Source organism: Nerophis ophidion, linkage group LG28 (genome assembly GCF_033978795.1).
Source record: "Nerophis ophidion isolate RoL-2023_Sa linkage group LG28, RoL_Noph_v1.0, whole genome shotgun sequence".
NCBI lineage: Eukaryota > Metazoa > Chordata > Actinopteri > Syngnathiformes > Syngnathidae > Nerophis > Nerophis ophidion.
Window position 1 is genome coordinate 2504080 of NC_084638.1, and position 21912 is coordinate 2525991.

Sequence of the window (21912 nt, forward strand, 5' to 3'; positions counted from 1 at the left end):
TGGATTTTAACCTATTTAAAACATGTCATCAAAATTCTAAAATTAATCATAATCAGGAAAAATTACTAATGATGTTCCATAAAATATATATATATATATATATATATATGTTTTAAAAAAAAAAAAATCAAATGAGCTAGTTTTTCTATTCATTTCTTTTGGTTTAATTTTGAATTTTAAAGAGTCGAAATTTAAGATAAACTACGTTTAAAAATTTTATTTTCATTTTTTTTTGTGTTTTCCCCTCTTTTAAACCGTTCAATTAAGTGTTTTTTTTCATCATTTATTCTCTACAAAAAACCTTCCGTAATAGTAAAAAAAATGTACAACGGAATGACAGACAGAAATACCCATTTTTTTATGTATATAGGTTTATTTATTAAATGTAAATTGAGCAAATTGGCTATTTCTGGCAATTTATTTAAGTGTGAAGATAAACTATGTTTAAAAATTTTATTTTCATTTTTTTTTGTGTGTTTTCTCCTCTTTTAAACCGTTCAATTAAGTGTTTTTTTCATCATTTATTCTCTACAAAAAACCTTCCGTAAAAGGAAAAAAAAATGTACAACGGAATGACAGACAAATACCCATTTTTTTTATGTATATAGATTTATTTATTAAATGTAAATTGAGCAAATTGGCTATTTCTGGCAATTTATTTAAGTGTGAAGATAAACTATGTTTAAAAATTTTATTTTCATTTTTTTGTGTTTTCTCCTCTTTTAAACCATTCAATTAAGTGTTTTTTTCATCATTTATTCTCTACAAAAAACCTTCCGTAAAAGGAAAAAAAATGTATGACGGAATGACAGACAGAAATACCCATTTTTTTTATATATAGATTTATTTATTAAAGGTAAATTGAGCAAATTGGCTATTTCTGGCAATTTATTTAAGTGTGAAGACAAACTATGTTTAAAAATTTTATTTTATTTTTTGTGTGTTTTCTCCTCATTTAAACCGTTCAATTAAGTGTTTTTTTTTCATCATTTATTCTCTACAAAAAAACCTTCCGTAAAAGGAAAAAAAAATGTACAACGGAATGACAGACAGAAATACCCATTTTTTTATATATATATAGATTTATTTATTAAAGGTAAATTGAGCAAATTGGCTATTTCTGGCAATTTATTTAAGTGTGAAGATAAGCTATGTTTAAAAATTTTATTTTCATTTTTTTGTGTGTTTTCTCCTCTTTTAAACCGTTCAATTAAGTGGTTTTTTCATCATTTATTCTCTACAAAAAACCTTCCGTAAAAGGAAAAAAAACGTACGACGGAATGACAGACAGAAATACCCATTTTTTTTTATATATATAGATTTATTTATTAAAGGTAAATTGAGCAAATTGGATATTTCTGGCAATTTATTTAAGTGTGAAGATAAACTATGTTTAAACATTTTATTTTCATTTTTTTTTCCTGTTTTCTCCTCTTTTAAACCGTTCAATTAAGTGTTTTTTTCATCATTTATTCTCTACAAAAAACCTTCCGTAAAAGGAAAAAAAATGTACGACGGAATAACAGACAGAAATACCCATTTTTTTATGTATATAGATTTATTTATTAAAGGTAAATTGAGCAAATTGGCTATTTCTGGCAATTTATTTAAGTGTGAAGATAAACTATGTTTAAAAATTTTATTTTCATTTTTTTGTGTTTTCTCCTCTTTTAAACCATTCAATTAAGTGTTTTTTTCATCATTTATTCTCTACAAAAAAACCTTCCGTAAAAGGAAAAAAAATGTACGACGGAATGACAGACAGAAATACCCATTTTTTTAATATATATACATTTATTTATTAAAGGTAAATTGAGCAAATTGGCTATTTCTGGCAATTTATTTAAGTGTGTATCAAACTGGTAGCCCTTGGCATTAATCAGTACCCAAGAAGTAGCTCTTGGTTTCAAAAAGCTTGGTGACCCCTGTTCTAGAGTAAAGGTACCGAGCACAAGCCCGCCACGTTCAACCGTGCTGGGGCCCGGGAATCGCGCCGTGGTTTGCCGCCAGAACGCCGTAAACGTACACAGCACCAACCGATAAAGTAATCAGTAAAAGCATGCGGTTCCACCTTAAGTCTCTTCTCTTGGTCATCTCCTCGGGTGGGATGGTCCAGGGCAAGTTCTTGGGCAAGCAGGCCAACACTTCGTCTGAGAACTCCGAAAAATCCACGTCGTACTCCACCAGAATACCTTCCGTTTCCGGCTCGATTTCTCCAGCTTGACCCAAAGTCTTTGCCAGCCGGCTGATGGAACACAGAATAAAAAAAAATTAAAAAAACAGGAACAAAAATGAGAATGTAGAGTCACGATCAAAAGTTGACATCCACTTGTAAAGAACATAATGTCATGGCTGTCTTGAGTTTGCAATCATTTCTACAACTCTTATTTTTTTGTGATAGAGTGATTGCAGCACATACTTGTTGGTCACAAAAAAAAATCATGAAGTTTTGTTCTTTTATGAATTTAGTATGTGAGCAAATGTGCTGGGTCAAAAGTATACATACAGCAATGTTATATTTGCTTACATGTCCCTTGGCATAGTGGCTAAACAGATACATTTTTGTTTGATTAGACCACAGATTTTTCCTCCATGTGATGTCAGATAAAAAAACTAGACTTTTGACAAGAACAAGAAAGTTTGATCACATTACGCCTGTACTGTATATACCTTTATATACATATATACATACATATATACTGTATATACCTTTATATACATATATACATACATATATACCTATACTGTATATACCTTTATATACATATATACATACATATATACCTATACTGTATATACCTTTATATACATATATACATACATATATACCTGTACTGTATATACCTTTATATACATATATACATACATATATACTGTATATACCTTTATATACATATATACATACATATATACCTATACTGTATATACCTTTATATACATATATACATACATATATACCTATACTGTATATACCTTTATATACATATATACATACATATATACCTGTACTGTATATACCTTTATATACATATATACATACATATATACCTATACTGGCTCACCTGCACTGGCTTCCTGTGCACTTAAGATGTGACTTTAAGGTTTTACTACTTACGTATAAAATACTACACGGTCTAGCTCCAGCCTATCTTGCCGATTGTATTGTACCATATGTCCCGGCAAGAAATCTGCCTTCAAAGGACTCCGGCTTGTTAGTGATTCCTAGAGCCCAAAAAAAGTCTGCGGGCTATAGAGCGTTTTCCGTTCGGGCTCCAGTACTCTGGAATGCCCTCCCGGTAACAGTTGGAGATGCCACCTCAGTAGAAGCATTTAAGTCTCATCTTAAAACTCATCTGTATACTCTAGCCTTTAAATAGACCTCCTTTTTAGACCAGTTGATCTGCCGCTTCTTTTCTTTCTCCTATGTCCCCCCCTCCCTTGTGGAGGGGGTCCGGTCCGATGACCATGGATGAAGTACTGACTGTCCAGAGTCGAGACCCAGGATGGACCGCTCGTCGGGACCCAGGATGGACCGCTCGCCTGTATCGGTTGGGGACATCTCTACGCTGCTGATCCGCTTGAGATGGTTTCCTGTGGACGGGACTCTCGCTGCTGTCTTGGAGCCACTATGGATTGAACTTTCACAGTATCATGTTAGACCCGCTCGACATCCATTGCTTTCGGTCCCCTAGAGGGGGGGGGGGTTGCCCACATCTGAGGTCCTCTCCAAGGTTTCTCATAGTCAGCATTGTCACTGGCGTCCCACTGAATGTGAATTCTCCCTGCCCACTGGGTGTGAGTTTTCCTTGCCCTTTTGTGGGTTCTTCCGAGGATGTTGTAGTCGTAATGATTTGTGCAGCCCTTTGAGACATTTGTGATTTGGGGCTATATAAATAAACATTGATTGATTGATTGAAAAAAAAAATCCAATAAAGCAATGTTAATATTTGCTTACATGTCCCTTGGCAAGTCTCACTGCAATAAGGCGCTTTTGGTAGCCATCCACAAGTTGAATTTTTGACCACTCCTCTAGACAAAATTGGTACAATTCAGCTAAATGTGTTGCTTTTCCAACATGGACTTGTTTCTTCAGCATTGTCCACACCTTTAAGTCAGAAAACCAACACATTTCGCCGAACCGCACCAATTTTGTGTAGAGGATGTCACGGTTCAGACTCTTGCCACCGCCGTTCACCCATTTGTGCGCTCTCCGCTGCAGGCGCTCTGTAATCAGCGCACCTGCTTAGGACGAACGTTCTGCCTTCATAAGCTCGCACAACCTGGAGTATAGTCTTTCAGTTGGCGTTCCTGCTCTCTTTATTTTTTTGCCCTTCCGTGTGTTCTCAATGTGTTTTCTTGTGTCACCCCCTCCCCCGCAGTACCCTCCGTCGCCTGGAAAGTGAGCTGTGCGTCTCACTTTTCCCCGAATCTCCCTCTGGACTCGGACTGCCTCCCTCGATCTTTGACTTCCCTGGCTTTGGACTCGGACCTTTAGACTTCTCTCTCTCCCCTGGACTTCCTCGTATCTCGTTCAACACACTTGGTAACACACACTTTAGCTAACCACACACATAGTCTCACACTTGGATTTTGTCACACTCCATTTCCTTAGTTTATCAGTTATTGACTATATATATAATAAATTATTGAACATTAGTCCCCTCTGGTGTCTGCCGTCATCTCCCCTCTGCAAACCTTAACAGAGGAGTGGTCAAAAATTCAAGCAGAAGCGTGTGGATGGCTACCAAAAGCGCCTTATTGCAGGTAAACTTGCCAAGGGACATGTAAGCAAATATTAACATTGCTGTATGTATACTTTTGACCCAGCAGATTTGGTACCCTCAGAATAAATTAATAAAAGAACCAAACTTCATGCATGTTTTATGTGCTCCAATCACTCTATCACAAAAAATAAGAGTTGTAGAAATGATTGGAAACTCAAGACAGCCATGACATTATGTTCTTTACAAGTGTATGCTTATATTCCAACACTATAATATTCACCCTTCTGCAAAGTTGTTGTCAGACGGCCAGTCGGTGATACGGCAGATGAACAGGGTGTTGGCGTAATCACCCGGGCGGGTGCTAAAGTTCTCTGGACAGTCCGTGAGGGGGACATTAATCCTTGGCACACGGTGGTCCACAGGGGAGAACATAGCGAAAGGTTTGTCCGGTAGAAATTTCAGGGAACCGGTCACAGCCCTCGAGTGCTTTTTTTCCACAATGTACACCACCTGACAAAAAAAAATGATATTGTCATAAACTTTAACATGTTTCTTATGTACTGAGGCCAGAGAGATATATTGCGGATAATTATCATCAAAGACACAGCCAGTAAGTAGAGAGCTCACTTTAGCGGTCATTTGGAGCGTTTCCCCATTGGATTGTGGTGATAAAGTATTTTTCAGTGAGTCTGCAAACAGATGACAGAAAAAAAAAAACAACTTCATGAACAGATGGACTGTTACACAACCACACTCCACTGGGCACACCTGCACAATCTAATGAGAGCTGCATCAAAAATCTTGCCTTGTCATAGATTTGAATAATGTCCACTTTTGATACCATAAGTATATTAATATAAGACTTAATTTAATATAGTGCTACATATGATCCCTTATGTAGCAAACAAAGGTAACTGAAACAATAAGGTGATGTGGTGATTAGATACACTCGAGCTGCAGCTATCGAATATTTTAGTAACCGAGTATTCTATCGAATATCCCGATCGATTAATCTAATTAATCATAATTTTGCTTAATTAAGGTTTAATTATACATGTTAAGATGTGCCCTCAATTATTGCGTTTGGCCCAATTGTCTTTTATTTCCTAAACGCCCGTTTTCGTAATTGAAGGCTGACACGCACAGCTAAAATGCGTCTGTGGTTGATTGTGCCAATGTGTGTGTGCTAATAAAAACAGGTGTGCTCACAGCCCTATGTGCTGTGATCGCATAAACGAAGTTCTTGTCTCTTGTGCTTTTTTGATGATTATAATACGGTGCCGTTTAAATGTTGGTTTTATCCGCGCAAATCCGCTGAGCTGTTTTTAACCTGCCAACAATACATAAATGATATGAAAAGAAAAAACTTTTAATGACAACAGTTTGTAAATTTCAAGAATGCAATATAGTTCACTGCATTCATTGCATGCAAAATAGTCACAAATATATAAAATCGAATATTTTAGTACTCGAGTATTCAATCGAACATCCCGATTGATTAATTTTTGCTTAATTATGGTTTAATTATACATGTGAAGAAGTGCCCTTAATTATTGCGTTTGGCCCAATTTTCATAATTGAAGGCTGACACGCACAGCTGAAATGCGTCTGTGGTTGATTGTCTCAATTTGTGTGTGCTAATAAAAACAGGTGTGCTCACAGCCCTATGTGCTGTGATCACATAAACGAAGTTCTTGTCTCTTGTGCATTTTTGATGATTATAATACGGTGCCGTTTAAATGTTGGTTTTATCCGCGCAAATCCGCTGAGCTGTTTTTAACCTGCCAACAATACATAAACGATATGAAAAGAAAAAACTCTTAACGACAACAGTTTTTAATTTCAAGAATGTAATACAGTTCACTGCTTTCAATGCATGCGAAATCGTCACAAATATATAAAATAGAATATTTTAGTAATCGAGTATTCAATTGAACATCCCAATTGATTAATTTTTGCTTAATTAGGGTTTAATTATACATGTGAAGAAGTGCCCTCAATTATTGCGTTTGGCCCAATTTTTATAATTGAAGGCTGACACGCACAGCTAAAATGCGTCTGTGGTTGATTGTGCCAATGTGTGTGTGCTAATAAAAACAAGTGTGCTCACAGCTATGTGCTGTGACCGCATAAACGAAGTTCTTGTCTCTTGTGCGTTTTTGATGATTATAATACGGTGCCGTTTAAATGTTGGTTTTATCCGCGCAAATCCGCTGAACTGTTTTTAACCTGCCAACATTACATAAACGATATGAAAAGAAAAAACTCTTAATGACTACAGTTTGTAAATTTCAAGAATGCAATACAGTTCACTGCATTCTTTGCATGCGAAATAGTCACAAATATATAAAATCAAATATTTTAGTAATCGAGTATTCATTCGAATATCCCGATCGATTAATTTTTGCTTAATTGAGGTTTAATTATACATGTTAAGAAGTGCCCTCAATTATTGCGTATGGCCCAATTTTCATAATTGAAGGCTGACACACACAGCTGAAATGCGTACGTGGTTGATTGTACCAATTTGAGTGTGCTAATAAAAACAAGTGTGCTCACAGCTATGTGCTGTGACCGCATAAACAAAGTTCTTGTCTCTTGTGCGTTTTTGATCATTATAATACGTTATCCACCCGAACCAACATTTTATCAACACCACAACCGCACGCCCGTTGTTATATATCAGGGGTCAGCAGCTTTTACCATTCATAGATCTATATCGACCCGTTTCAAAGAGATTAGAAGATAATAAGAGCTGCAAATATTTCCGCGACTGTTTGCTGGTGCTTATTCAGATAACGAGATTAAGGGTGTGCTATGAAGCCATTGACTTTGACACCTTCAAACTGTTTGCCAGTCCGGTAACATGTGTGCAGCTTCCGCAGACACACGTACAAGATCGAAAGGCAATACTGGGTGACACAGAGTACACTGACGGTTGTGATATAAACAATTTTAACACTTAATAATATGCGCCACGCTGTGAAGCCACACCAAACAAGAATGACAAACACATTTCGGGAGAACATCCTCACAATAACACAACATAAATGCAACACAACAAATACCCAGGATCCTTTGCATCCATGAGTCATCCGGACTATATTATACACCCCGGGGGGGCCTTTGAGTGTTAAAGGTTGCCGATCCCTGAACCATGTATATCAAATAATTCCGAACGGTTCAACCGCCACCCGCCCGAATCTATTTAAAATCCAAACCGCCCAACCCGCGCATCTTTAGCCCCTAGCTAATATCCAAAAACAAGCACCTGGGTATAGGTTGATTGGTAACCCTAAAATCGGCCCGAGTGTGTGAATGTGATTGTGAATGTTGTCTGCCTGCGATGAGGTGGCATTTAAGTCTCATCTTAAAACTCATCTGTATACTCTAGCCTTTAAATAGACCTCCTTTTTAGACCAGTTGATCTGCCGCTTCTTTTCTTTCTCCTATGTCCCCCCCCTCCCTTGTGGAGGGGGTCCGGTCCGATGACCATGGATGAGGTACTGACTGTCCAGAGTCGAGACCCAGGATGGACCGCTTGTCGGGACCCAGGATGGACCGCTCGCCTGTATCGGTTGGGGACATCTCTACGCTGCTGATCCGCTTGAGATGGTTTCCTGTGGACGGGACTCTCGCTGCTGTCTTGGAGCCACTATGGATTGAACTTTCACAGTATCATGTTAGACCCGCTCGACATCCATTGCTTTCGGTCCCCTAGAGGGGGGGGGTTGCCCACATCTGAGGTCCTCTCCAAGGTTTCTCATAGTCAGCATTGTCACTGGATGTGAATTCTCCCTGCCCACTGGGTGTGAGTTTTCCTTGCCCTTTTGTGGGTTCTTCCGAGGATGTTGTAGTCGTAATGATTTGTGCAGTCCTTTGAGACATTTGTGATTTGGGGCTATATAAATAAACATTGATTGATTGATTGAACCTGTCCAGGGTGTACACTGCCTTCCGCCCGATTGTAGCTGAGATAGGCTCCAGCGACCCCACAAGGGACAAACGGTAGAAAATGGATGGATGGATACGGGTACTTTTCAGAGGCGGTATAGATTGAATATGATTCATTAAGTGAATTATGTTTATATAGCGCTTTTCTCTAGTGACTCAAAGCGCTTTACATAGTGAAACCCAATATCTAAGTTACATTTAAACCAGTGTGGGTGGCACTGGGAGCAGGTGGGTAAAGTGTCTTGCCCAAGGACACAACGGCAGTGACTAGGATGGCGGAAGCGGGAATCGAACCTGCAACCCTCAAGTTGCTGGCACGGCCACTCTACCAACCGAGCTATACCGGTAGGTTGTGAGTTCAAAACCCCGGCCGAGTCATACCAAAGACTATAAAAATGGGATCCAATACCTCCCTGCTTGGCACTCAGTGTCAAGGGTTGGAATAGGGGATGCTTGTACCTTTCAGCACTCGAGCTCTCCTACACCTTGTAAATTCAGAATGATCCCTTCTCTATCTCTATCGCAGTACTATAATAATACTGGTTAATACACGTGATCAGTGTCTTTATGGGCCGATCTCACTCATGGAGGATTGGTATCGGAATCGGCATCATACAATCCTTATCGGAACATCGCTAGTTAAATGAATGCAAACATGTCAACATTGGGACTTACTGTTCGGGCAAACGTTTTGATACCTCAGCAGACTGGGCGGCCAGTGGGAGCGTGGAAGAGAGGGTTATGTTCTGACCTTTGCGTGCGAGTTCATCCTGGTCACTACGCTGTTCATCAACAGACACGCCCGGCTTTTGTGCCATCTTACTCTGGGCAGTTTGCGCCGCGCTTCCCCTCTGGGTCTCGGGCTCACTGGCTCCTTCGCAGTCAGTGTCTGACCTCACAACCTACAAACATTAATATCAGTCATTGACACCAAATGTATGTTGTTGTTGTTTTTTTTTTTTTATAACTGTTGAAAAATGTTAAAGGCCTACTGAAATGGTCGCTAGTAAAAAAAGCCTTGCCTGTACCGGAAGTCGCAGACGATGACGATATTGATAGCGAAGGACTAGAAAAAAAAAAATAAATAAAGTTTAAAAAAAGGCGATTGTATTGTGAGCGATTCAGATGTTTTTAGACACAATTACTAGGATAATTCTGGAAAACCCCTTATCTGCTTATTGTTCTAATAGTGTTTTAGTGAGATTTTAAAGATTGTAAAGTCATACCTCGAGGTCGGATGGCTGCGGTGAACACGCAGTCTCGGAGAGAAGCCGAGGAGCCAAGCTCACAGCTGCCTTTTTTGACATGACAGCTGCTGCAGGACGACGAATAATCCACTGATGTCTCCGGTAAGATATATATATAAGATATGACGGTGTGGCGCAGTGGGTGAGTGGCCGTGCGCAACCCGAGGGTCCCTGGTTCAATCCCCGCCGAGTACCAACCTCGTCACATCCGTTGTGTCCTGAGCAAGACACTTCACCCTTGCTCCTGATGGGTGCTGGTTAGCGCCTTGCATGGCAGCTCCCTCCATCAGTGTGTGAATGTGTGTGTGAATGGGTATATGTGGAAGTAGTGTCAAAGCGCTTTGAGTACCTTGAAGGTACAACCATTTATTTATTATTTATATCACAATTTCCCCGTCCAAAAACATGCTGGTTGACGTAGAGCATGGGTGTCAAACTCCTGCCCGCGGGCCAAATTTGGCCCACCGTGTAATTTAATTTGGCCCTTGAGGCAATATATAAATGATAAATGGGTTATACTTGTATAGCGCTTTTCTACCTTCAAGGTACTCAAAGCGCTTTGACACTACTTCCACATTCACACACACATTCACACACTGATGGAGGGAGCTGCCATGCAAGGCGCCAACCAGCACCCATCAGGAGCAAGGGTGAAGTGTCTTGCTCAGGACACAACGGACGTGACGAGGTTGGTACTAGGTGGGATTTGAACCAGGGACCCTCGGGTTGCGCACAGCCACTCTCCCACTGCGCCACGCCGTCCCCAATAATATCAAATTAACATTAGAGCCGGGCCGCCGGTATTATAACACCGCATTCACCGCTAATACTCATACTTACCAACCCTCCCGATTTTCCCGGGAGACTCCCGAATTTCAGTGCCCTTGCCGAAAATCACCCGGGGCAACCATTCTCCCGAATTTCTCTCGATTTCCACCCAAAAAACATAATTGGGGACGTCCGCTTTTTCTCCATACAAACATTGTGTCGGCCCAGTCACATACTATATGCGGACTTTACACACAAACAAGTGAATGCAAGGCATACTTGGTCAACCGCTATACAGGTCACACTGAGGGTGGCCGTATAAACAACTTTAACACTGTTCCAAATATGCGCCACACTGTGAACCCACACCAAACAAGAATGACAACCACATTTAGGGAGAACATTTCTAGGCGCAGTCAAGGCGTTGAGGGGTTCCGGTTTGGTGACCGCAGGATTAGGTCTCTGCGTTTTGCAGATGACGTGGTCCTGATGGCTTCATCTGACCGGGATCTTCAGCTCTCATTGGATCGGTTTGCAGCCGAGTGTGAAGCGACCGGAATGAGAATCAGCACCTCCAAGTCCGAGTCCATGGTTCTCGCCCGGAAAAGGGTGGAATGCCATCTCCGGGTTGGGGGAAAGTCAGAGGGGTCTCTTCCCTCAGTGTCTCTGAGGGAAGCCACGCAGCTGCCTCTTTGACGGGTGCACTCCGCTCATGTCTATGGTAAGAGCCGCAGACTTATTACCACTATTTTCTTACCGAAACCTACCGGTTGACATGTGGTCGGGAACCATGTTCACTTGACCGCTCTGTTCCACAGTAAAGCTTCACCTTCGGGAATGTAAACAAGGAAACACCTGCTGTGTTTGTGTTGCTAAAGGCAGCTGCAATACACCGCTTCCCACCTACATCTTTCTTCTTTGACGTCTCCATTATTAATTGAACAAATTGCAAAAGATTCAGCAACACAGATGTCCAGAATACTGCGTAATTATGCGATTAAGACAGACTACTTATAGCTGGGTTCGGGCTGGAAAAAAATGTCCGCTACAATCCGAGACGTCACGCGTCATCATACTGACGTTTTCAACAGGATACTTCGCGCAAAATTTAAAATTGCAACTTAGTAAACTAAAAAGGCCGTATTGGCATGTGTTGCAATGTTAATATTTCATCATTGATATATAAACTATCAGACTGCGTGGTGGCTAGTAGCGGCTTTCAGTAGGACTTTAACATGGCGCTTACTGGCGGTGGGTAAAACAGTAAGCGCCATACTGTGTTACCTGTAGTTTTGTAGAAAGTGAAGTTGTCTCGTGCATCCTGGTGACTAAATTTGCCATGAGTCCGTGCACTCTTGCTATTTTAACAAGAGTGCCTACATTTGAAAAACAGGGTGAATTTACACAATTGCATTTAAATTATTTTATTCATTTCTCCATTCCATTCATCATTGTCCCTGTTTTGTTTTTGCAAGTAAAACTATATTTATTCGCTATAAAATATGATTTTGTGTCAACATTGTTGGGTGTCTGAAACTGATGGATTGGATTTAAATCCTTTCCTAAGAGAAAGAACTGTTTGTTTTCAAAGCACCCTTTAGAAGGAAAACCGAGGTCCCACAATACATGAGAGTACAATTTACCTTCCATTGCTCCCGTGGTAAGACTTGCACCACAACTATGTCTCCATTTAATGCCCTGTTACGAGCTATAATCCCATCCAGAAATATATCCCTCGTGTCATCCTGTAAGCAAACACAGTCATGTTTTCCTCCAGCAATGTACTTGTACCCTTACTGGAATTCGAATGCTTTCGATTTGACTTGGAGCAGACATTGAAGTAAAATATACTTACAGGAGAAGGGATGAAAGCTTCGTGGTACTTCTTGGGGTTGATTCGCAGTGGTCCCTAGAAGAATACGCAACAATTTAGTCATGCTGTAGAGGCCACAAAATGGACACAATTATAACAAAGCCAAAAGGCAGCGTAGTCATTTACTGAAATCATTTTTCATATTCAACTTTTTCCTTATAATTCTATTGGTTTAGTTTATTGCAAAGATTTTACAAAATGATACAATCTTTAACATTGCACTTTTTCAAAAGAAATAATATTTACACTGAAAATTAATTGCCACTTGCCAAGATTTTAAATTATTAGGGGACCGAATGTCCCTTTGGGACAGAGGACCCTATTGAATTTCTTTCTTTCTTTATTATTATTCCGCAGCTTTGAGCTGTAATTTGACCCCCTTAACATGCTTCAAAACTCACCAAATTTGACACACACATCAGGACTGGCGAATATTGTGATTTAATCCAAAAACCTAACCCCAAAACTAAAAATTGCACTCTAGCGCCCCCTAGGAAGAAAACACAGCCTGTAATTTCCAGTAGGAATGTCGTAGCGACATGAAAAAAAAGCATCTATGTAGGTCTCACTTAGACCTATATTTCATACACTGACATCCTTCAGCAAAAATCAACAGGAAGTTTGCAAATCCCCGTTCAGAACAAAAGTTTTGTAAAAACACTCACCTTTGCCTCTTTGAGCTGTATTTTGACCCCCTTAACATGCTTCAAAAACTCACCAAACTGGACACACACATCAGGACTGGCGAAAATTGCGATCTAATCCATCCATCCATCCATTTTCTACCGCTTATTCCCTTTTGGGGTCGCGGGGGGCGCTGGCGCCTATCTCAGCTACAATCGGGCGGAAGGCGGGGTACACCCTGGACAAGTCGCCACCTCATCACAGGGCCAACACAGATAGACAGACAACATTCACACTCACATTCACACACTAGGGCCAATTTAGTGTTGCCAATCAACCTATCCCCAGGTGCATGTCTTTGGAAGTGGGAGGAAGCCGGAGTACCCGGAGGGAACCCACGCATTCACGGGGAGGACATGCAAACTCCACACAGAAAGATCCCGAGCCTGGATTTGAACCCAGGACTGCAGGAGCTTCGTATTGTGAGACAGACGCATTAACCCCTCTGCCACCGTGAAGCCCTGCGATCTAATCAAAAGAACAAAATTGCGCTCTACCGCCCCCTAGGAATAAAACACAGACAAAACTGCTCCTAGGAAGAAAACACAGACAAAACTGCCTGTAAGTTCCAGTAGGAACGTCGTAGAGACATGAAACAAAAACCTCTATGTAGGTCTCACTTAGACCTACATTTCATGTGTTGACAACTCCCAGAAAAAATCAACAGGAAGTTTGCAATTCCCCCTTCAAAACAAAAGTTTTGTAAAAACCGGTCACCTTTTTTCAAACATTATCTCCTCTGAGCGCGTTTGTCGTGTCGGCTTAAATAGGAGAGAATAAAGAATAACTATTCAAATAAGATATTTTGGTTTTCCCCACTAATAGAACATTTTGTTTACAGATTCCGATGCTTAATTTAAGAATTGCAAGTCGAATAATATTTGCAAAAATCTGTTTTAAAATACCTGCTAATTTCTAGATAAACAAATCTTTATTTAGGATGTCTTATCAAGTAAAATTCTGTCCGTTCAGCTCGTTCATTTCTCTAGTTTTTATTATTTTGTCATATATTACTAGAAAAAAATAAGTTAAAAAAAAAAGTACTGAAAAAAAAATAAGTCGATTATGCAGCTGAGCCATGTGCAGCTGAACCATATTAGAGTGGGTTGCTGACCCCTGGTATACGCCCTCGCGGAGCAGAGAGGCAGCAGCATGGGTAACGTTAGCTGTGGTGCGAGTGGTATTACGAGAGAAAGAAGGTGCGAATCTGGTAACAAATGAAGGAAGAATTAATTCCCCAAAAAACAGCAGGTGATCCATTGTCTGGCGGTGGTTTTGCTTCAAGTGGGACTATGTCGAACAGACAACCGTAATTTTGTCAAGTGTGGGGCAAAAAGTATTGCTACAAAAAGTAGCATTACTGCTAATATGTAGCATCATTTGAAAAGTCACCTGCTAGAGAATGAAGAGTGCTTACTCCGCATGTCAACATCTCAATTCGGTGCCACACGGCAACATCATCAAAATGCAGAGGCCAACATTTCCAGATCAACACCGTATTAAAAAAAATAGTCAACAACAAAAGGAGAGATAATGTCCGCAGGAACCTACCACACGGCAAAGGACGAACACTATTTCCTATTACGCAGCTCATTTTTATTTGAAAGTTATTGAAATATCTTGTGTGACATCAAGCACAAAAGTGCACTTTGACTTAAACTATTGTCGTGGCCTTCTGTACAAAAAGTGCACTTTAATTTAGTGTTGTTTTGATATGTCATCTTAGTGACATCATGCACAAAAGTGCACTTTATTTGTTTTAAACCATTGTTGTGGCGTTCTGTACAGAAAGTGCACTTTAATTTAAGTGTTGTTTTGATATCTTAGTGACATCATGCACAAAAGTGCACTAAGAGCTTGTTTTAAAATGTCTCTGACAATCTTGCACTTTCTGTTTTGAAATGACATGAATGTTTGTGCCACTGCTTAATAAATGTTTAATAAATACACTTTTGGTCAATTGACTTAGTTGTAATTTTCCCTCTCTGCATAAAAGTAGCATATATTAATGCAGTGTGAACAAGAATGTTTTAATGTAGACACAAATAATCATCATACTGCTGTGATTATATGCATCAAGTGTTCATTCAAGGCTAAGGCAAAAATATCGAGATATATATCGTGTATCGCGACATGGCCTAAAAATATTGAGATACTAATAGAAGGCCACATTGCCCAGCTCTACTCTAACCACTTAGCCGCTGAGCAGGTGGCCTGAATAAGTTACCTGAATAAGTTCTCCTCTTTTAAGGCCATGGGAAACGTCCTCACAGGTCAAATAATTTTCAAACACTTGTTTCCTTGACCCCCTGCATCCCCGGCGGATCTTATTCTTCTCTGCAGCAGAGTTGACGTTGGAAGCTGAAAGCAAATCAAAAAATGAGTTATTTCCCCACTTTTAAAGGCCTACTGAAAGCCACTACTAGCGACCACGCAGTCTGATAGTTTATATATCAATGATGAAATATTAACATTGCAACACATGCCAATACGGCCGCTTTAGTTTACTAAATTGCAATTTTAAATTTCCTGTTGAAAACGTCGGTATGATGACGTGTGCGCGTGACGTCTTGGATTGTAGCGGACATTTTGTTCCAGCCCGATCCCAGCTATAAGTAGTCTGCTTTAATCGCATAATTACACAGTATTCTGGACATCTGTGTTGCTGAATATTTTGCAATTTGTTCAATTAATAATGGAGACGTCAAAGAAGAAAGATGTAGGTGGGAAGCGGCGTATTGCGGCCGCCTTTAGTAACACAAACATAGCCGGTGTTTCCTTGTTTACATTCCCGAAGGTGAAGCTTTACTATGGAACAGAGCGGTCAAGCGAACATGGTTCACTACCACGTCAACCGGCAGGTTTCGGTGAGAAAATTGTGGTAATAGGTCGGCTCTTACTGCAGACATGAGCGGAGCTTGTGTCGTTCCTCGTGCGCCTGTCAAAGAGGCAGCTGCGACTCTCTTGCCTTCTCCGACCGGGATGCTTCCACCGTGGAGGAGGGGGAACAAAAAGCTCAGCCTCGTCGAGAAATGTGGCTTCCTTAAGAGACACTGGCGGTCGCCACACCCCTCCAACTTTCAGGTACAACTATATAATCTCACTAAAACACTAGTAACACAATAAGCAGATAAGGGATTTTCCATAATTATCCTAGTAAATGTGTCTAATAACATCTGAATCGCTCCCACTGACCTCATCTTTTTTTTTTCCTAGTCCTCCACTCTCACTTTCCTCACCCACGAATCTTTCATCCTCGCTCAAATTAATAGGGAAATCGCCGCTTTCTCGGTCTGAATCGTTCTCGCTGCTGTTGCTGTGTTGCTGAATTTTTTGCAATTTGTTCAATTAATAATGGAGACATCAAAGAAGAAAGATGTAGGTGGGAAGCGGTGTATTGCGGCCGCCTTTAACAACACAAACACAGCCGGTGTTTCCTTGTTTACATTCCCGAAGGTGAAGCTTTACTATGGAACAGAGCGGTCAGGCGAACATGGTTCTCTACCACATGTCAACCGGCAGGTTTCGGTGAGAAAATTGTGGTAGTAAGTCGGCTCTTACTGCAGACATGAGCGGAGCTTGTGTCGTTCCTCGTGCGCCTTTCAAAGAGGCAGCTGCGACTCTCTTGCCTCCTCCGAGCGGCCGCCACCGAACATGAGTTGCTTCCACCGTGGAGGAGGGAGAACAAAAAGCCAAGCCCGGCCCCAACAACTACCTTCACTTCGCCTCGTCAAGAAACGTGGCTTCACTCAGAGACACTGGCGGTCACCACACCCGTGGCCACCTCCCTCCGACGTTCAGGTACGACTATATAATCTCACTAAAACACTAGTAACACAATAAGCAGATAAGGGATTTTCCAGAATTATCCTAGTAAATGTGTTTAATAACATCTGAATCGCTCCCACTGCCCTCTCTTTTTTTTTTCTAGTCCTTCACTCTCACTTTCCTCATCCACGAATCTTTCATCCTCGCTCAAATTAATAGGGAAATCGCCGCTTTCTCGGTCTGAATCGTTCTCGCTGCTGTTGCTGTGTTGCTGAATTTTTTGCAATTTGTTCAATTAATAATGGAGACGTCAAAGAAGAAACTTGTAGGTGGGAAGCGGTGTATTGCGGCCGCCTTTAACAACACAAACACAGCCGGTGTTTCCTTCTTTACATTCCCGAAGGTGAAGCTTTACTACGGAACAGAGCGGTCAGGCGAACATGGTTCTCTACCACATGTCAACCGGCAGGTTTCGGTGAGAAAATTGTGGTAATAAGTCGGCTCTTACTGCAGACATGAGCGGAGCTTGTGTCGTTCCTCGTGCGCCTTTCAAAGAGGCAGCTGCGACTCTCTTGCCTCCTCCGAGCGGCCGCCACCGAATATGAGTTGCTTCCACCGTGGAGGAGGGAGAACAAAAAGCTAAGCCAACAACTACCTTCGCTTCGCCTCGTCGAGAAATGTGGCTTCCTTAAGAGACACTGGCGGTCACCACAACCGTGGCCACACCCCTCCAACTTTCAGGTACGAATATATAATCTCACTAAAACACTAGTAACACAATAAGCAGATAAGGGATTGTCCACTATTATCCTAGTAAATGTGTCTAATAACATCCGAATCGCTCCCACTGCCCTCTCTTTTTTTCATTTTTTTTCTAGTCCTTCACTCTCACTATCCTCATCCACGAATCTTTCATCCTCGCTCAAATTAATAGGGAAATCGCTGCTTTCTCGGTCCGAATCGCTCTCGCTGCTGTTGCTGTGTTGCTGAATCTTTTGCAATTTGTTCCAATTAATAATGGAGATGTCAAAGAAGAAAGTTGTAGGTGGGAAGTGGTTTTGATTGATTGACTGATACTTTTATTAGTAGATTGCACAGTACAGTACAGTGTATTGTGGCCGCCTTTAGCAACACAAACACAGCCGGTGTTTCCTTGTTTACATTCCCGAAGGTGAAGCTTTACTATGGAACAGAGCGGTCAAGCGAACATGGTTCTCTACCACATGTCAACCGGCAGGTTTCGGTGAGAAAATTGTGGTAATAAGTCGGCTCTTACTGCAGACATGAGCGGAGCTCGTGTCGTTGCTCGTGCGCCTGTCAAAGAGGCAGCTGCCACTCTCTTGCCTTCTCCGACCGGGATGCTTCCACCGTGGAGGAGGGGGAACAAAAAGCTCAGCCCGGCCCCAACAACTACCTTTGCTTCGCCTCGTCGAGAAATGTGGCTTCCTTAAGAGACACTGCCGGTCGCCACACCCCTCCAACTAAAACACTAGTAACACAATAAGCAGATAAGGGATTTTCCATAATTATCCTAGTAAATGTGTCTAATAACATCTGAATGGATCCCACTGACCTCATCTTTTTTTTTTCTAGTCCTCCACTCTCACTTTCCTTACCCACGAATCTTTCATCCTCGCTCAAATTAATAGGGAAATTGTCGCTTTCTCGGTCTGAATCGTTCTCGCTGCTGTTGCTGTGTTGCTGAATTTTTTGCAATTTGTTCAATTAATAATGGAGACGTCAAAGAAGAAACTTGTAGGTGGGAAGCGGTGTATTGCGGCCGCCTTTAACAACACAAACACAGCCGGTGTTTCCTTGTTTACATTCCCGAAGGTGAAGCTTTACTATGAAACAGAGCGGTCAAGCGAACATGGTTCTCTACACATGTCAACCGGCAGGTTTCGGTGTGAAAATTGTGGTAATAAGTCGGCTCTTACTGCAGACATGAGCGGAGCTTGTGTCGTTCCTCGTGCGCCTTTCAAAGAGGCAGCTGCGACTCTCTTGCCTCCTCCGAGCGGCCGCCACCGAACATGAGTTGCTTCCACCGTGGAGGAGGGAGAACAAAAAGCTAAGCCCGGCCCCAACAACTACCTTCACTTCGCCTCGTCAAGAAACGTGGCTTCCCTCAGAGACACTGGCGGTCACCACACCCGTGGCCACCTCCCTCCAACGTTCAGGTACGACTATATAATCTCACTAAAACACTAGTAACACAATAAGCAGATAAGGGATTGTCCACTATTATCCTAGTAAATGTGTCTAATAACATCTGAATCGCTCCCACTGCCCTCTCTTTTTTTCATTTTTTTCCTAGTCCTTCACTCTCACTTTCCTCATCCACGAATCTTTCATCCTCGCTCAAATTAATAGGGAAATCGCCGCTTTCTCGGTCCGAATCGCTCTCGCTGCTGTTGCTGTGTTGCTGAATCTTTTGCAATTTGTTCCAATTAATAATGGAGACGTCAAAGAAGAAAGTTGTAGGTGGGAAGCGGTTTTGATTGATTGATTGATACTTTTATTAATAGATTGCACAGTACAGTACAGTGTATTGTGGCCGCCTTTAGCAACACAAACACAGCCGGTGTTTCCTTGTTTACATTCCCGAAGGTGAAGCTTTACTATGGAACAGAGCGGTCAGGCGAACATGGTTCTCTACCACATGTCAACCGGCAGGTTTCGGTGAGAAAATTGTGGTAATAAGTCGGCTCTTACTGCAGACATGAGCGGAGCTCGTGTCGTTGCTCGTGCGCCTGTCAAAGAGGCAGCTGCGACTCTCTTGCCTTCTCCGACCGGGATGCTTCCACCGTGGAGGAGGGGGAACAAAAAGCTCAGCCTCGTCGAGAAATGTGGCTTCCTTAAGAGACACTGCCGGTCGCCACACCCCTCCAACTTTCAGGTACAACTATATAATCTCACTAAAACACTAGTAACACAATAAGCAGATAAGGGATTTTCCATAATTATCCTAGTAAATGTGTCTAATAACATCTGAATCGCTCCCACTGACCTCATCTTTTTTTTTTCCTAGTCCTCCACTCTCACTTTCCTCACCCACGAATCTTTCATCCTCGCTCAAATTAATAGGGAAATCGCCGCTTTCTCGGTCTGAATCGTTCTCGCTGCTGTTGCTGTGTTGCTGAATTTTTTGCAATTTGTTCAATTAATAATGGAGACATCAAAGAAGAAAGATGTAGGTGGGAAGCGGTGTATTGCGGCCGCCTTTAACAACACAAACACAGCCGGTGTTTCCTTGTTTACATTCCCGAAGGTGAAGCTTTACTATGGAACAGAGCGGTCAGGCGAACATGGTTCTCTACCACATGTCAACCGGCAGGTTTCGGTGAGAAAATTGTGGTAATAAGTCGGCTCTTACTGCAGACATGAGCGGAGCTTGTGTCGTTCCTCGTGCGCCTTTCAAAGAGGCAGCTGCGACTCTCTTGCCTCCTCCGAGCGGCCGCCACCGAACATGAGTTGCTTCCACCGTGGAGGAGGGGGAACAAAAAGCTCAGCCCGGCCCCAACAACTACCTTTGCTTCGCCTCGTCGAGAAATGTGGCTTCCTTAAGAGACACTGGCGGTCACCACAACCGTGGCCACACCCCTCCAACTTTCAGGTACGAATATATAATCTCACTAAAACACTAGTAACACAATAAGCAGATAAGGGATTGTCCACTATTATCCTAGTAAATGTGTCTAATAACATCTGAATCGCACCCACTGCCCTTTCTTTTTTTCATTTTTTTTCTAGTCCTTCACTCTCACTATCCTCATCCACGAATCTTTCATCCTCGCTCAAATTAATAGGGAAATTGCCGCTTTCTCGGTCCGAATCGCTCTCGCTGCTGTTGCTGAATCTTTTGCAATTTGTTCCAATTAATAATGGAGACGTCAAAGAAGAAAGTTGTAGGTGGGAAGCGGCTTTGATTGATTGATTGATACTTTTATTAATAGATTGCACAGTACAGTACAGTGTATTGTGGCCGCCTTTAGCAACACAAACACAGCCGGTGTTTCCTTGTTTACATTCCCGAAGGTGAAGCTTTACTATGAAACAGAGCGGTCAAGCGAACATGGTTCTCTACATATGTCAACCGGCAGGTTTCGGTGAGAAAATTATGGTAATAAGTCGGCTCTTACTGCAGACATGAGCGGAGCTTGTGTCGTTGCTTGTGCGCCTGTCAAAGAGGCAGCTGCCACTCTCTTGCCTCCTCCGACTGGGATGCTTCCACCGTGGAGGAGGGGGAACAAAAAGCTCAGCCTCGTCGAGAAATGTGGCTTCCTTAAGAGACACTGCCGGTCGCCACACCCCTCCAACTTTCAGGTACAACTATATAATCTCACTAAAACACTAGTAACACAATAAGCAGATAAGGGATTTTCCATAATTATCCTAGTAAATGTGTCTAATAACATCTGAATGGATCCCACTGACCTCATCTTTTTTTTTTCTAGTCCTCCACTCTCACTTTCCTCATCCACGAATCTTTCATCCTCGCTCAAATTAATGGGGAAATTGTCGCTTTCTCGGTCTGAATCGTTCTCGCTGCTGTTGCTGAATTTTTTGCAATTTGTTCAATTAATAATGGAGACGTCAAAGAAGAAACTTGTAGGTGGGAAGCGGTGTATTGCGGCCGCCTTTAACAACACAAACACAGCCGGTGTTTCCTTGTTTACATTCCCGAAGGTGAAGCTTTACTACGGAACAGAGCGGTCAGGCGAACATGGTTCTCTACCACATGTCAACCGGCAGGTTTCGGTGAGAAAATTGTGGTAATAAGTCGGCTCTTACTGCAGACATGAGCGGAGCTTGTGTCGATGCTCGTGCGCCTGTCAAAGAGGCAGCTGCGACTCTCTTGCCTTCTCCGACCGGGAAGCTTCCACCGTGGAGGAGG

General features: G+C 41.8%; 1 protein-coding gene across 1 annotated transcript in view; it reads right to left on the reverse strand.

The window, feature by feature from the left end:
* Nucleotides 1-21912, reverse strand: part of dis3l2 (DIS3 like 3'-5' exoribonuclease 2) — a 106139-nt gene that overhangs the window by 66267 nt on the left and 17960 nt on the right. Inside the window, exons 3-9 of the mRNA XM_061890890.1 lie at nucleotides 15478-15611; nucleotides 12549-12602; nucleotides 12337-12438; nucleotides 9430-9580; nucleotides 5352-5413; nucleotides 5005-5234; nucleotides 2072-2245 (exon numbers count right to left, since the gene is read on the reverse strand). Of these exons, the coding sequence (XP_061746874.1) occupies nucleotides 2072-2245; nucleotides 5005-5234; nucleotides 5352-5413; nucleotides 9430-9580; nucleotides 12337-12438; nucleotides 12549-12602; nucleotides 15478-15611 (907 nt within the window). The remainder of the gene's footprint in view (nucleotides 1-2071; nucleotides 2246-5004; nucleotides 5235-5351; nucleotides 5414-9429; nucleotides 9581-12336; nucleotides 12439-12548; nucleotides 12603-15477; nucleotides 15612-21912) is intronic.